Below are 15,000 nucleotides of genomic sequence, written 5' to 3'. Positions count from 1 at the left end.
ATGCAGCTTTCTTCCTCGGGCCATACCAAACAACCAGACGGGCCGGATCCGGCCTGCGGGCCGTATGTTTGACAACACTGCTTTACACTGTTGTAAAGCAATGTACAAAATAAACCCTTTCACACAGATCGCTGCTGTCAGTGTTATCAGAAAGAGTGGATTTCACGGTCCTCACACAACTACCAACTAAACCCTTTAAAATTGGTCAAAGTGTCACAATTTTGCATGAAAGATGTGAGGAAAGACGAAAAATGAAAGAAAATTTTAAGCAAATAATTTATTAATGTCTTAAAATAAATAAAGCATTTTCCGAATATGGAATAAAAAAAGTTATCTAATATAATCTTTTTTAAAAATCCCCGTGCCGCTGAAATATCTCCCTTTGCGGTCGTTTTGTCCAACAGATGGCGGCAAGAGCCGTTCTAGTGGGGTTAAAGCAGTCCACTTTGCAGTACATTTTAGGCCACCCACATGTGTCAAAGTGGCGGCCCAGGGCCAAATCTGGCCCGCCGCACCATTTTGTGTGGCACGGGAACGTAAATCATGAGTGCCGACTTTCTGTTTTAAGATCAAATTCAAATGAAGAGTATAGATTTATATTACATTTCCTGATTCCCCCCTTCTGAATCAATTATTCAATTTTAATCCATTTTTTCTGTTTTTAGTTCAAAAATCATTTTGTAAAATCTAAAAATATATAAAATTCTAAAATTCTAGTTTTAGATCTATAAAAAATTGAATATTCAGGGATTTTAATCCAGTTCTTTTAATCCATTTGTAAAAAAAATATATCTAAATATTATGTCCAAAATGTTCCGGCTCACGTGAAATCAAGTTGACGTTAAAGCAGCTCGTGAACCAACCCGAGTCAAATACAACCCGTAGTCGTAGGAAAAATATACAAATCAGATGAAATATCTTTGCATGCTTTATAGAGACAAAATGAAAAGTATTTAAAAAAACTCAAGACTTTAAAAAAGTTTAGAAAATGGCAAAAGCAGCTCTCTAACGTTGAAACAAAAAATAATCACATACAATCATATATAAAGCGTGATTCGATCAGACACCCAGAGAAAAAGCAGCAACCTAATGCGGTGTCTTCTGTGTCTGCCAAAACAAGCCTACATTTTTCCATTTTTGTTGTTCCTCAAGGTGTTTATTCATTCCTTATCTAGCAATGTCAGAATATACCTGAATCAGATATGTTTCCATCTTTTCATTCTAATAACTGAACTGAAGAATTGCAACTGTAGATAGTGTTCTGAATAAGAACAACAAATTGTGTGACCTTTTGAGCCATTATCTAAAAATGTATAAATGATTTGAATTTACATAAAAAATAGAGCAAAAGGATATTTTCAAACCACTCCGTGGTGTTTTATGTAATTAAAGTTATGTTTTGATTTTTGTTGACCAGGGGCAGTTTCAGAAGTTAGGTGGTGTCATTAAAGATCACGAGAAAGTAATAAACATCAAAACTGGACAGATTGTGACTGTGTCAACCTTTGCTGGTGTTTATCAAGCCAAGGGTCTTGTGATCACCGCCGGACCCTGGACCAATAAATTACTGGCACATATTGACCTACATCTCCCCCTTGAGGTAATTATAACAAATGTGTTTTAACACACACACACACACACACACACACACACACACACACACACACACACACACACACACACACACACACACACACAATCAATTTATATCAGTAATCCCTTGAACGGCGCGTCACACACGCACACGCACGCCCCACAACCACCCACACCCACACCAACCCCCCTCCCCACACACACATACACACATGCATACTGGGTCAGATTTGATCCCATCAGTGATTCAACAAACACAATATGAGTATTATTATCAAGGGTAGTAAAATTGAGGGGAAAAACTGACAGGGATTGCCAGACAGTTTGCAAATATTTTTCTGTTTTGACAAGTTCACTTGTTTGTGTTACTTTAGGTAGTCAAAATCAATGTGTGCTATTGGAAAGAGAAGATACCTGATTCATACAATGTGAAGAAATGTTTTCCCTGTTTCATTTTGACTGAAGGAGAGGAGGCCAAAGACCATATTTACGGCCTGCCTTCAAACGAATACCCTGGTCTGATGAAGGTACTACTGCATCTCTTAACATGCAACGTTAACATGAAGAATGATAAATCCATAATTGCAAATTTGCAAAACTAATATACAAAGACAGATGATCTGCTACCTGATTATGTACTGTATATGATTGGTGATAGACACCACAGACACCACAGACACACAAAGACACACAAAGACACACAAAGACACACAAAGACACACAAAGACACACAAAGACACACAAAGACACACAAAGACACACAAAGACACACAAAGACACACAAAGACACACAAAGACACACAAAGACACACACAGACACACACACACACAGACACACACACAGACACACACACACAGACACACACATACAGACACACACACACACAGACACACACACAGACACACACTCAGATACACCCACAGACACACACACAGACACACACACACACACACAGACACACACACACACACACACACACACACAGACACATACACACACACATACACAAACACACACAGACACACAAATACACACTCACATAGACACCCACAGACACCCACAGACACACACAGACACACAAACACACACACACACACATACACACACAAACTCTCTCTCTCTCTCTCTCTCCTCTCTCCTCTCTCTCCTCTCTCTCCTCTCTCTCCTCTCTCTCCTCTCTCTCCTCTCTCTCCTCTCTCTCCTCTCTCTCCTCTCTCTCCTCTCTCTCCTCTCTCTCCTCTCTCTCCTCTCTCTCCTCTCTCTCCTCTCTCTCCTCTCTCTCCTCTCTCTCCTCTCTCTCCTCTCTCTCCTCTCTCTTCTCTCTCTTCTCTCTCTCCTCTCTCCTCTCCCCCCCTTTTTTTGCCAAGCACTATGCCGCAGTGTGCACTCTCCTTCTCCAAAGAAGAACGACGCCGCATCCGAGAAGCGAAGCAACGGCTGGATGCCCCATCAGCTGACGACGAGAGCTGCGCGGACTTCAGCGAGTGGGAGCTCAAAACTGCAATCCATCAGATGCGACCGACGGGCGCCCCAGGCCCGGACAAGCCCTTCGCCTCCCTCCTGATCACCCTTGGCATGAACTTGCTACTAAGACAGTCGTGCACCGTCTCCAGCGTTCCAGCTGGCGCAAGACCGTGTCGGGAAGCATGTCCGCCCTCCCTCCCGCCCTCTCCAACCAATGAGAAGTCCTCCCGCCCCCATCGAGTGCCCATGGGTGAACAACACCGACCTCTGGACGGTCTCTGCAACCCTTGGGAGCGCCACAAAACTCGATCCCCCGCCAGTCCTTCGGGAAAGTGACATCTCCACCATCCGTGCAGTCGGACCAGGGGTCACCATCTACACCGACGGCTCTGCTACCGATGGAACAACCGGCGGGGGCGGCGATGATCGCCACCACCGGAGATCCGGCAGACCCAGTCACCACGCACTCAAAGCCGATGCTTTCAAGTCCTCTTGCGAGGAAGAGAAGGCGGCCATGACAATGGCCCTGCAATGGCTAACTGACACGAACGTAGCTGGTGACGTCGTAGTGTGCTCTGACAGTCAATCCCTACTGACTGCCATTGCGAGCCACTCGGCCGACACCGGCAAAATCCATCGTCTGCTGAACCAGCTCACGGCTCGGACAGCCCTCCTGTGGACCCCAGGTCATTGCGGGTTGCCTGGGAATGAGATGGGAGACGCCCTAGCGAAGGAAGCCGCCTCCTCCAAGGTTGATGAGCCATGACCAATCTCTTTCGCCCCAGCCAAAGCAGCCATCAGACGACTGATTCGTGACAATCCACCAAGACCAGATCATCGCGCACCGGTCGTCTACACAAAATATAACTGGTGCCTAGACTGTGCGCACGTGAAGAACCAGAGCGACGCGGTTCTCATCATCCACCTCCGCTCGGGCCACCACCCAAGCCTGAGAGCCTACCATCACCTTCTCAACCCCACCCTCGACCCAACCTGCCCCCTCTGCCGGGAAGAGACACAAGACCTTGAACATTGGCTCCAGCGTTGCCCCGGCCTCTCTTCCCTCCGCCTCCAGATCTTCGGTGTCGCCTCGCCCCCCCTGGACGTGCTGGTGACTGAGCCGTCCTAGGTGCTAGCGCTAGCCAGGTGTACTCTGTTATTTTCTTGCGGACGTTTCAGCACATTTTCCAGGTTGCAGTTGTGTTCCTCTTTTCAGCGCCCGGTGATGAGCAAATCATCCAAGGCTACTGGAAAATCTTTCCTGATATTCTCCATTATGCGCTGGAAAATGGAGGGAGCAGAGCAGATACCAAAAGGAAGCCAATTGTACACAAACAGTCCCTTGTGTGTGTGTTTATCCATCGTCTAACAACACCTGCTGATAAACTGCAGCGAGATCTATTTTGGAAAATATTTTACCTCCACTGAGGGTCGCCAGCAGCTCCTCCGTACCTGGCAGTGCGTACGTGTCTGTCTTGATGCGTTGGTTCACTGACACTTTATAGTCTCCACACAATTGCATTGATGCATCTCTTTTTAGTACTAGCACTATTGGTGCTGCCCACTCATTGTGCTTCACTGGTGACATTATGATTGCATTTTCCAGTCTGTTTAGCTCATTTTCCACCTTTTCTTTCATGGCAAACGGTAGCGGTCTGTGTTTGAAAAACCTTGGAGAAATTTCCCTCTTCACAGCAATAGCGGCTTTAATGTCTTTGAGTGTGCCCAGCTCATCCTTGAACACTTCATTGTAGTTGTCCAAAATGTCTTTAACAATTGACTTTGTCACATTCACACGCTTTTGTTGCATTTCCAGTTCAGCATTAACTGTCTGAGCAAGTTTCTTCCACAGAGGGATGCTGCCTTTCCCGTCATGACTAACAGTGGAATTGCCACTTCTTGATCCTCATATTTTACTTTGGCCAAGAATTGTCCCGAAACCTGAATGCTCCCCCATTGTAAGATTTCAGCTTCACCTTTGCGGGCTGTAAAGGCAAATGTGCAACCATTTTACTATAGCTTGCCTGTGAAATGACACTTCTTGCTGCTCCAGTGTCTATTTCCATGTCAAGAGACACACTATCAATAGTGAATGTGGCCCTGTATAGCTCATCATTATCTATACTGACTGAGATGATGGCAAACTCTTCTTGTTCTGCCTCTACATTTGCAGTGAAACATTTTGTGTCATTGCTCTGAAACTTGCTGCTCGGAGGTGCATGCTCGGGCTTCTGTGTTTTTGTTCGGGATGTGTTGTATTTGTTTGAAATAACTTTCATTGGCATTGTGATTTTTGCCCTTACATCTGTAGAATACCTTAGTTTTGTCTAACTTTACCTTGTGAATTGCTCCTGTGCCGACAAGTTCACCATCAGTTTCTCTTAGCTGTCAAAAGCTTTTGCAAATGTGAGTCCATCCTCAGAAAGCAATCTTCTTTGGCACATTTCATTTTTGATTCCACTCATGGACCTGTCTCGCAGTGCCAAATCCAAATTAACTCACAATTTGCTGCTTGTTGCTTTAGTTCTGCTACATACTGTGTTGCAGTTTGATTCGTCTTTTGATTAAATTTGTTAAAACTGAATCTTTCTGCGACCAATATTGTCTTTGGCTCAAAATGTTCCTTCAAAATCCTCACATTGTCATCAAAAGATTTATCTTTGGGCTTGTCCGGTTGGACCAAGTTCTCAAAAGTCCATATGTGGTAGCTCCCATTACGCTTAGGAACACGGCTACATACTTCTCTGGGTCGATGTCGTTAGCATCAAGGAACTGCTCCAACCGCTCAATATATGCGGTCCATGGCTCATTTTCAGACTTATATTTATCAACCTTACCGATTTGGTCCATTGTACTCACTCGGTACTGACAGTCTCTCGTTTGTCTTTTTCCCTCCGTAATTTATCCTCGTCGCCAGTTGTACTGTATTGAAGCAGAGAGCCAGGACACAGTCCGTTAATGTCTTTTACTTTGAACCAAGAGTGCAACAATACAGACACCAAAGTATGCATGCGCCACAGTGCAACAGGTGGACAGAATGAATGTATTCCTAAACGGTTGGAATACACCACAATGACAATCAATATAAAGCACAAAATAATTGAAAAACATTAGTGTGACTGAGCTGGCTTGCCAATACGTATGGAGAAGCAGGAAGTTCGCCTTGAAAGCCACGGTGGAATACATTAACCTCTTTGCCTTGTTTATTGCATAAGAAGGTTTAAATTTTGTGTAACATAAGATTAAAATTTTTAAGTGTGTATTTAAGTTAAATTAAGTTAAATTTAAAGTTTGTTACGTTACGAGTGCATCTGTCAAGTCTCTCTCTCTCTCTCTCTCTCTCTCTCTCTCTCTCTCTCTCTCTCTTCCCATACAAACTCAAACAAACCACGATATTGACTAAAAGTCAGTGTGGAGGCGGAGCAAAAAGAGCCAACCCGGGTGAAGAAAGGTATCAAAATGTCAAACAAAATTTGAATTACGTTTAGTGTTAGGTTCTGTAAAACTTATTTTTGAGTGTGTCTGCATCGTAATCCAAGTTCATTTAAATTTGTTTATGTTGTTACGAGGGCTTTGCCGTGCAAAAAGCCCCGCCTATCCCCCCCTCTCTTTGTCTCTCTCTCTCGCTCTCTCTCCCTCTCTCTTTCCCCTTCAAAATTCATATAATTTTAGTACTATTAAACACATTTTAGTAATATTAAACCACTTGTTGTGTTTGTTTGTTAATTGCGAATTTGAACCAAATAAAACTTTTTCCAATCCAATATCCTGTTTTTGGTGTTTTTTCTGGGGGTTGGAACGAAATTATTTGTTTTTAGTTAATTTCAATGCTAAACGTTCGTTTGAGTTACGATAAAATCGACATGCGAGCTTAGTCCCGGAACGAATTAAGCTCTTATCTCGAGGTATAACTGTAATTTATTTTTATTTCATTTCTATGGGAAACGTTCGTTTGAGTTACGAGAAAATCGACAAGCATTAAGCTCGTATCTCGAGGTACCACTGTACATTCTACTCCAATATACAACTATGGCATCACAGGTCATTTGAAACAAGACAAGTTCATCAACTGAGCAGCAAATGGAAGCTGTCCTAGTACTGCCACACCCAGAAGGAAAATTAAAAATTTACACAGTATATTTTTTCTGTTTGATTTTCAAATATTTTCTATAATAAGTGTACACAGCAGAGCCCCTATGCGGCTGATGTGCAAAAGAACGTAGATTAAACAGTGTAAGTGTTTGATATCACTGAAATATTAATTGTATCCTTATATTTACTCTTGCACACTTTTGCCCTTTTATGTATTTTACTCACTAGAATAGAATTTTATTGACACCTATTGGTTAAAACGTGCATTAAACCCATCTTTGTCTCACCACCCATGTCTATGTCACGTGATCTACCTTGAATAAAACGCCTTTGAAGCCAGTGATGCGCGGGAAGGCAACTTTGAAGAGCGGGAGAGTAGACGCATTTTCCAACTTCTGCATTGTTCCCTTCCCACCCTCTGCAGAAGCAGTTAAAAATCTCATTCTTGCTGTGTCGGAGTGCTCTGTGTTCGATTTTATTTATGTGTTGGTCAGTAGCTCCAACATTCACCAATAGGTATTCCCCAAATGCACACACAAAAACAGAGGAAAAGACAGTCTTCACAAATTTTCAATCACAAGGTGAATGACAGTTGAGGGCAAGTCCCAACTCCGTTCTGGCCTTACACGTTTTTTCTGTTGCTTTATTATCCAAGCACCCTAGTTACATTGTATGTCACAACTTTAAGGGGGTGAAAACACAAGTGACACGTCAAGAGTCAAAACAGATTAAGGTCCTGAAGTTTTGTAGTGCAGTGCAGTGCAGTTCCCAGATCTGGATCCTCTTTATTTAGACTTCCAGGAGTAAAGTTTACTAGCAAATGCAAAACATTAGGACTCCAGTTCATTCTCGCTCCTCTTTATTTAGACTAACTAAGGTTATCAGGATCAAAGCTTTTACTTCTTTGCAAGCAAACTGTTAGGTTTATAATTATTATAAATTTGCTTGAAATATTATCATTATATATATGTGCTTACAATGAAGAACGCTTTGCCTTATTTTGGATATTAAACATTACATATATGAACGCTTTGCTTATTAGGAATGTTAGGTTCATCATTATTATAAATGTGACATTAATACAAGGCATTTTAATACATCTCTTGCAAAAGAAATGCTCGCTCCAAAGTTAACCAAAACACCTTTGGAGGTCACTTCTCCTGGACACCTGGACTTCTCGAGACTATGGTTCACAGCAAGAGAACGATAAATTGTTTTGGGAAGCATCAAACTCTGAAGACGGTTAACAAAAAGCTCTTGGGAACTGTGGATTTGTTTCGGGAACGTGGCTTCTCAAGATGGTCCACATCAATTTTCTCTCGGGAAGATTCGACAGACCTACAATAGTTTTGGGAACTGAGACAAGAAGAATTGTTATGAGACTCTGAGTAATGTTTAGACTTCTGCTATCTATGTTGGTTAAATCTTATGAATATATTAGCAAAAGGGACACCGGGGTCTTCAGAATCATCTGACCGGTGGCGCGTGGGGATCGATTCTCTCTTGCAAGAATTAAAGGATATGATCTCAGATGCCTCCATTATTGAAAGGTGAACTTGGGAATACTTGGTGAACCTATCACAAACATATAGTAATAGCAAAGTAAGTTTAATAGTAAAGCAACGCATGTTCTTCTTTGAAAGCACATATGTAATAATATGAAACAGACTATGGCTATTTACTTTTGATTGTTATTTCTTTTCATCACAGCATTGGAACATCTCAATAACTGTTGTATCATCGTATATGGTCAATGCAAGCTTGTGGCAGGATTAATTGGAGAAAAAACAATATATATGCACAAAATGTTTTGTAGAAGCGAATTGACTGTTTGTTGTACAATAAATATTTGAACACACTACTATATTGCAAGGACCCCCACTTAAAAATAATGGAGAGGTCTGTATGATTTTTTAATTTTTTTTATGAACAAATTGTGTGTGATACATCTGCAAATAAGTATTTCAACATCTGTCTATCAGCTAGAATTTTCACCTACAAATACTCGCTTTTAAAACTCCACCTCCACTCCATGTATTATCCTGAATGAGATGTACCTTTTTGAGGTCATTAGCAATCCTTTCAAGCTGGAAAAAGCCTAACATAAAGATCAATCTCAATCAGAGTGAATCTCTATGCAAGATAGCACCTCATGGGGTCTCAATGATCCTAAGAAAGGTGAGGAATCGGCCTTGAACTACACGAGAGAAGGTTGTTAATGACCTGAAAACAGCTGTTTCCAAGATGACTATTGGTAATGCACAAAGTCTACAGTGTAAAGGAATTTTCATTTATTTGTTTTGTTTTTCATAAAACCCTAACCCAGTGGTCTCAAACCGGTCCTCAAAGGGCTGCAGTGGGTGCAGGTTTTCATTCCAACTCAACAAGGATACCTTTTGCAAGTGCAATCAGTTAATCGGAGTCAGGTGCTACTTATTTTAAAGACACCTGATTGGTTAAAATGTCGGCATTGGATCGGTTGGAACAAAAACCAGGACCCACTGCGGCCCTTTGTGGAACCGGTTTGAGACCACTGCCCTAACCCAAAGACAAGTTCATTTTGTTGTGCAAGTCTCCCTTGCAATTTGCCTGGATTCAAGGTGATCGTTTAGAATACAGCACCAATATAAAGTTTCCTCTGCAAGTCGCCTGGATTCAAGGTGCACGTTTGGAATAAAGCACCAGTATAAAGGTGTCTGCCAATACTCACAGCCGTGGTGTAACAAATGACTTCACATTAAAACAGAAGCACAGTTTGTATTTTAAATAACCCAAGAGTTAGATGAGAGCACGTATAATAAACTCAGAGATTCAGTATTAGTATCAATTGTAGTTTGCTTCACTTTTGGCACTAATCTTCAAACATATTTCATGTATTTTGAAGTCCTTCTCTTTCAAAATTTTATATGATTACAGATTTGTTATCACAGTGGCAGTAAGACTGATCCTGACCAGAGAGACATGCAAACTGGCAGAGCTGACGTTGATATCCTTCGGCGTTACATTGCCCGCTGTTTTAAGGGCCTAATCCCTGAGCCTTCCTTGGTCGAGAATTGCATGTATACAGTTAGTATAAATATTTTCTAATTTCTTCTGTGTATCTAAATAAGTGAATTAGTTCAGCTGTGATTTAAAGCTGTAGCATCTTTTTCCATGCCTACTCTCTTGTTCTAGCAGAAACGCTATATTATCTATGTTGGTTGATACTCTGCAATCTACTGGTTTATTGCTGCTGTACAGTTTCTAACAGGTGTTAAACTCACGGCCAGGGTGTCTGCCTCATTGTTTTGTGTGGCTCACAAAAACAAATCATGTAAATTGATTTCAAATTTCCTGCTAATCTGCCAAAATTGCAGACTTTACTGTTCACTCATTCACTGTCATGTGTTTGGGGAAATATGCTATTTAGGGAACTGTAGACATAATAGCACTGTGGAGAAATAAATTAAGATAAATATTTTTTTTCCCTGGTTGAATTTGTCAAATGTACATAAAGGGTAGAAAATCCCAATGCTTTTTGGTTCTTTAAAGTCAATCTCTATTGTAACCTCTCTGATTTTCTTCTTCTTGACCAATGTGTAATATTTTATATTCCCAGTTTACTCCTGACCATAATTTTGTGCTGGACCGCCACCCCGGATATGGCAATATTGTGATTGGTGCAGGATTCTCAGGTACAATACAGCACAGGATAATGTAAAAAAAATAGTTTTACCATTTCATAAAAAAATCTGTTTTGTAAAGCAAAAATGTACACTAGAATCTATGAGGAAACGTTTTAAATGTTCATCAGTTTTGTATAAATCCGTCTACTGTAATATATCTTAAATGACAGACCAGGGCGGCCCGGTGGCAGACTGGTCGCCCGCACTATTCTGGGCTTGTAGATTCAATCACAGGTTGATCCTCATTGTGTGGTGTATGCTTTACCCGGGCTTTCGTGTTTTTTCTGGTTACTCCGGTTTCCTCCCATTTCCCACAAATAATAATAATGATGAGGATGATGACTATGACTATGACGATGGCGATGACGATGATTGGACATAGGCTGTCATCATACCCAGAAACTGCGCATGACGAAATTGTTAGTGCTTCTCCATGAGGTGCGTTTACCCGGCATAAGACCGACCTAAATAAGTGATAGTTACGGACTCGTAATCTGGCATTTTGCTGTTATGGATATCTCGCATGGTGTTCCAGGTGGCCCAGTGCTGTATGTAGAGCAATGTCGATAGCGTCCTCAGTGGACCTGTATGCTCTATAAGCAAACTGGTGAGGGTCAACTGAGGGAGGGATTGTACTCCTGACATGGCGGGCTACCAACTTTTCAAAGCACTTCATGATCACAGGCGTGAGTGCAACAGTCATCCAACAATCATTCATGCTGTCATTGATTGGCTTTTTGGAGACAGGGATAATGTTGGCAGATTTCAGGCAGGATGGGATGATGGATTGTTGGGATTGTTGCAGGGAACAATTGAAAATTTTTGTGAAGACTCCAGCCAGCTGGTTAGCAGAGGCTTTGAGCACCAAACATGCATGGCAGGCTGGTTGAACACTCTAAATTGCTCCTACATATGAGGGCGAGCGTGAATTAAACCCATATGGTTGTTTATTATTCAGTTTCATGCCTTATTAAATAATTTTTGATTATTTTCTCTAATTTTTGTGTGTCTTCACATCTTTCCTTCAAAAGTTGGACAACTTGATCAGTTCTAAAGGGGTTTAGTTGGTAGTTTTGTGAAGACCTTGCAACAAATTAGAGAACTTACAAATAAAGTAATGCTCTACTTCAAATTTTTAACGGTGGCTTAATTTAATTAAATTTTATCTTGCGTGTTTTCTATCTGTCGTTTAAAGACGCGTTGAGTGTCAAGAGTGATTCCTATGTATTTCAATTCTTGGATTACATTGATTGTTTTTCCTTGGACATTGTGAGAAATGTTTGAGGTGAAAGATTCATTCTAAAAATGCTTTTTCATTTATTGTTACTGAGGATGGTCCATTTCAGACATTTACTTTTCAGGGTAAATTTTTCATTCTATGTTGGTAGAATTTTTCTTACATGTTTCTGGCTGCCTAATCACAATTTTTAGCAAAGGTCCTCTTATAACTGTATTTGAGAAGTATTGATCTGTTTTGCTTATTTGAGCCATTTTTTTTCCATAGGTCATGGCTTCAAGTTTGGGCCCGTCATTGGTAAGCTGCTCTGCGAGCTAATTCTTGGAGAAGTACCATCCTATGACCTTTCACCTTTCCGAGTTAGCCGCTTCCAGAGCAAGATTCTCTCATCTTTATAGAAATAATTGATAGCTCAAGTTTCATTTGTAATATTGATGAGGACACATTCCTTAAGAGAAGCAGTAATTGACACGGTTGTCAAAATTTGTTATGCATTTACTTAAGTGCATGTCACAATACTCAAATAATTCTATTTTTAAAGATAATTATTCAATCCATGGGTTTGATCCTTTCATTCATTCTTCCGGACTGCACATCCTGAAAAGGGTGGCAGAGGTTGCTTTTACCCTAAATAAATTTAATACTGTCATCCTTTGTGGTTTGAACATTTGCGGCTTCAGTACATCACGTTTGTTTTTATATTGAGTATAAAAAAATCTGAAAAATGTCAAAATTTACGCTGAAACTTGAAAGCGGAAATAAGGGGACCACTTCTTCATCTGTGCTGAATTGGGCGGCACTCAGGGCTGAAGAAACAATATTTCACCGTTGAAGAACGACGCGCCGAATAATATAAAAGGCCTTTATTTTCTTATTTCGTTGCGAGTGATTTTTGCATCGCGCAAATGACCAGTAGCGAAAGACAATGCAGAGCCTATTGCAGCATTGTTCTGATTTCAAGTCGCCATTGAAAATGCCTCCTAAGCGCCCTGGTCCACCTAGGGCACCGTGTCAAAATGGTGGCTGGTGGGCCAAATCTGGCCCCGTCCTTATTTTGTGCGGCCGGAGAAAGTACTGAATTTTGTCGCATTTAAGCCGCACCCTTAAAATTGCCCTAAAATCATGGGAGTTTTACAATTTCTCGCCTATAAGCCACCGTCCGATTCACAATTTTCACCACCATATTCATTCAACAAATGTCTTACTTTGAGGAGAAAATCCTAAATAAAATCATCACGTGTTATTTCTGATTCTGTAAGAATCAAACGCACATTATTAGGGTCAATATCACAAGTTTATATGCGTGTCTTTGTAAAAAGAAAAGTCTATCTTGGTGAGAAACCAATTTACAGAAATTACAATTTTCTCACCAGAAGTTTAGGATGTTGTGGCAGCCATATTGCTTCTAAATATCTCAATTTTTTCGATGGTTCATATAACTCCAATAGTTGTTAGTTTCAAACAAGAAAAACAACGAAAAAAATCAAAATTAATGACTTAGCTTAGTTGTTAGGTTCATCAATATTTATACTTTAATATAATTATAAAACAATACAAGCAGACATCTGATTATTTAAGGACATCAATTCATTTAGCATCTCTGATGTTACTTGCAAGGAGAGTTCATTCTGACATCGTCCTCGTCACAAATGAATTTCTGACGGCATTTTCTCCTGCCCATTTAAGGCCTCAAATCAAAACAATTACAAGGTTTTTGATTAATCCAATTGCGTGAGCAAAAACAACTGCAACAATCATCGCATATCAGGTATTCATTAATAACAATTAAGGTCGGAACTCAAAAAACAACTTCATTGGAAATTCAACAAACAAGCCTCCATTCGGCAAAAACAATTCCATAATCAAGAGAAACGAGCATCACGATTTAAGATAATATGCGAGTAATCACAGAGGTTAGTACTGAGAAGGTTAGTTGTGAGAAGCCAGGGTTTCTAAACAATTTTGAAAAGTCCAACTTGATAGTGACCTTTCCCTCTGCTCCAGCGTGAATATGCTAAGTTAAACAAAGCATTTCCAATATATAATAATGTATAAACTTAAAGAAAGGGAAGCACATATATAATGAACCCAACATTAGTGTTGCAATGTTCTTAGATAGCACAGGGACACCTCATCTACACAGATACGCCGGTCAGAGAGTGAGACGAAAGCACACAGATGATTAGTCAGCTTCTTTTATATCAAATCCAAGTAATTGACAATGTTGAGCATTCTACTTTGTCAACAGATTACAGTCAACTTTGATGAACACTGAATCAAACTCTGTTGGAAACTTTCGCGGTGCTTTCTACTAAAGACTACAACTAGAGGAAGTTTATAGAGTGGAATTTTGTTTATTTAAAAAAAAATGCTACACGTCTGGCCAGTCAGAGCATATTTAACTAGGTTTATATGTCAGCGCCCTAGTTAAGATGACTGCCCAGGACGTACTGTATTTACTCGCATATAAGCCCCCGCGCGTATGAGCCGCACCCCTAAAATTGCCTAAAAATTCGACAATTTCTCGCATATTTGCAGCCCCTCCGATTCCCCTGTGTTCTGAAAGAGAGGGGGGTGTTTGCACGTAGACAAATTAAAAAAGGAAGTAACGTGAAGTAACGTAAGCACAACCAGGAAATATGCCCATAGCGCTATACATACTGTTCACCAAATCTTTGGGTGCAATCAAAGCATACACATTATGCAGGTATGAAGGTGTGTATTTTAACGATCGACCTTAAGACCTTCGATCAGACTTAACTATTGTGATGTGCTGTCATGGTGAACTATATGGTCATAGCACGTAACCATGGTAAGATGGAGGCACCCCAAGCGAGCAACAGCAGACACAACCAAGTATACTCACGTCTGGCCTGTGAGAGCACATTTAACTATAGTAAAATGGCGGTGCCCCGAGCGAGCATTGACTGTGATAGGTTCATTAATAA

At 40.8% G+C, this 15,000-nt stretch overlaps 1 protein-coding gene across 1 annotated transcript in view; it reads left to right on the top strand.

The window, feature by feature from the left end:
- pipox (pipecolic acid oxidase) overlaps positions 1–12,701 on the top strand; it is a 34,327-nt gene extending 21,626 nt beyond the window's left edge. The window contains exons 4-8 of the mRNA XM_077722388.1: positions 1,418–1,600; positions 1,968–2,120; positions 10,067–10,216; positions 10,749–10,824; positions 12,320–12,701. Coding sequence (XP_077578514.1) covers positions 1,418–1,600; positions 1,968–2,120; positions 10,067–10,216; positions 10,749–10,824; positions 12,320–12,450 — 693 coding nt within the window. The 3' untranslated portion in view covers positions 12,451–12,701. The remainder of the gene's footprint in view (positions 1–1,417; positions 1,601–1,967; positions 2,121–10,066; positions 10,217–10,748; positions 10,825–12,319) is intronic.
- Positions 12,702–15,000: the final 2,299 nt, after the last annotated feature.

The sequence above is a fragment of the Stigmatopora nigra genome, chromosome 8, assembly GCF_051989575.1.
Source record: "Stigmatopora nigra isolate UIUO_SnigA chromosome 8, RoL_Snig_1.1, whole genome shotgun sequence".
Lineage (NCBI taxonomy): Eukaryota > Metazoa > Chordata > Actinopteri > Syngnathiformes > Syngnathidae > Stigmatopora > Stigmatopora nigra.
This window is presented reverse-complemented; position numbering and strand designations above follow the sequence as displayed.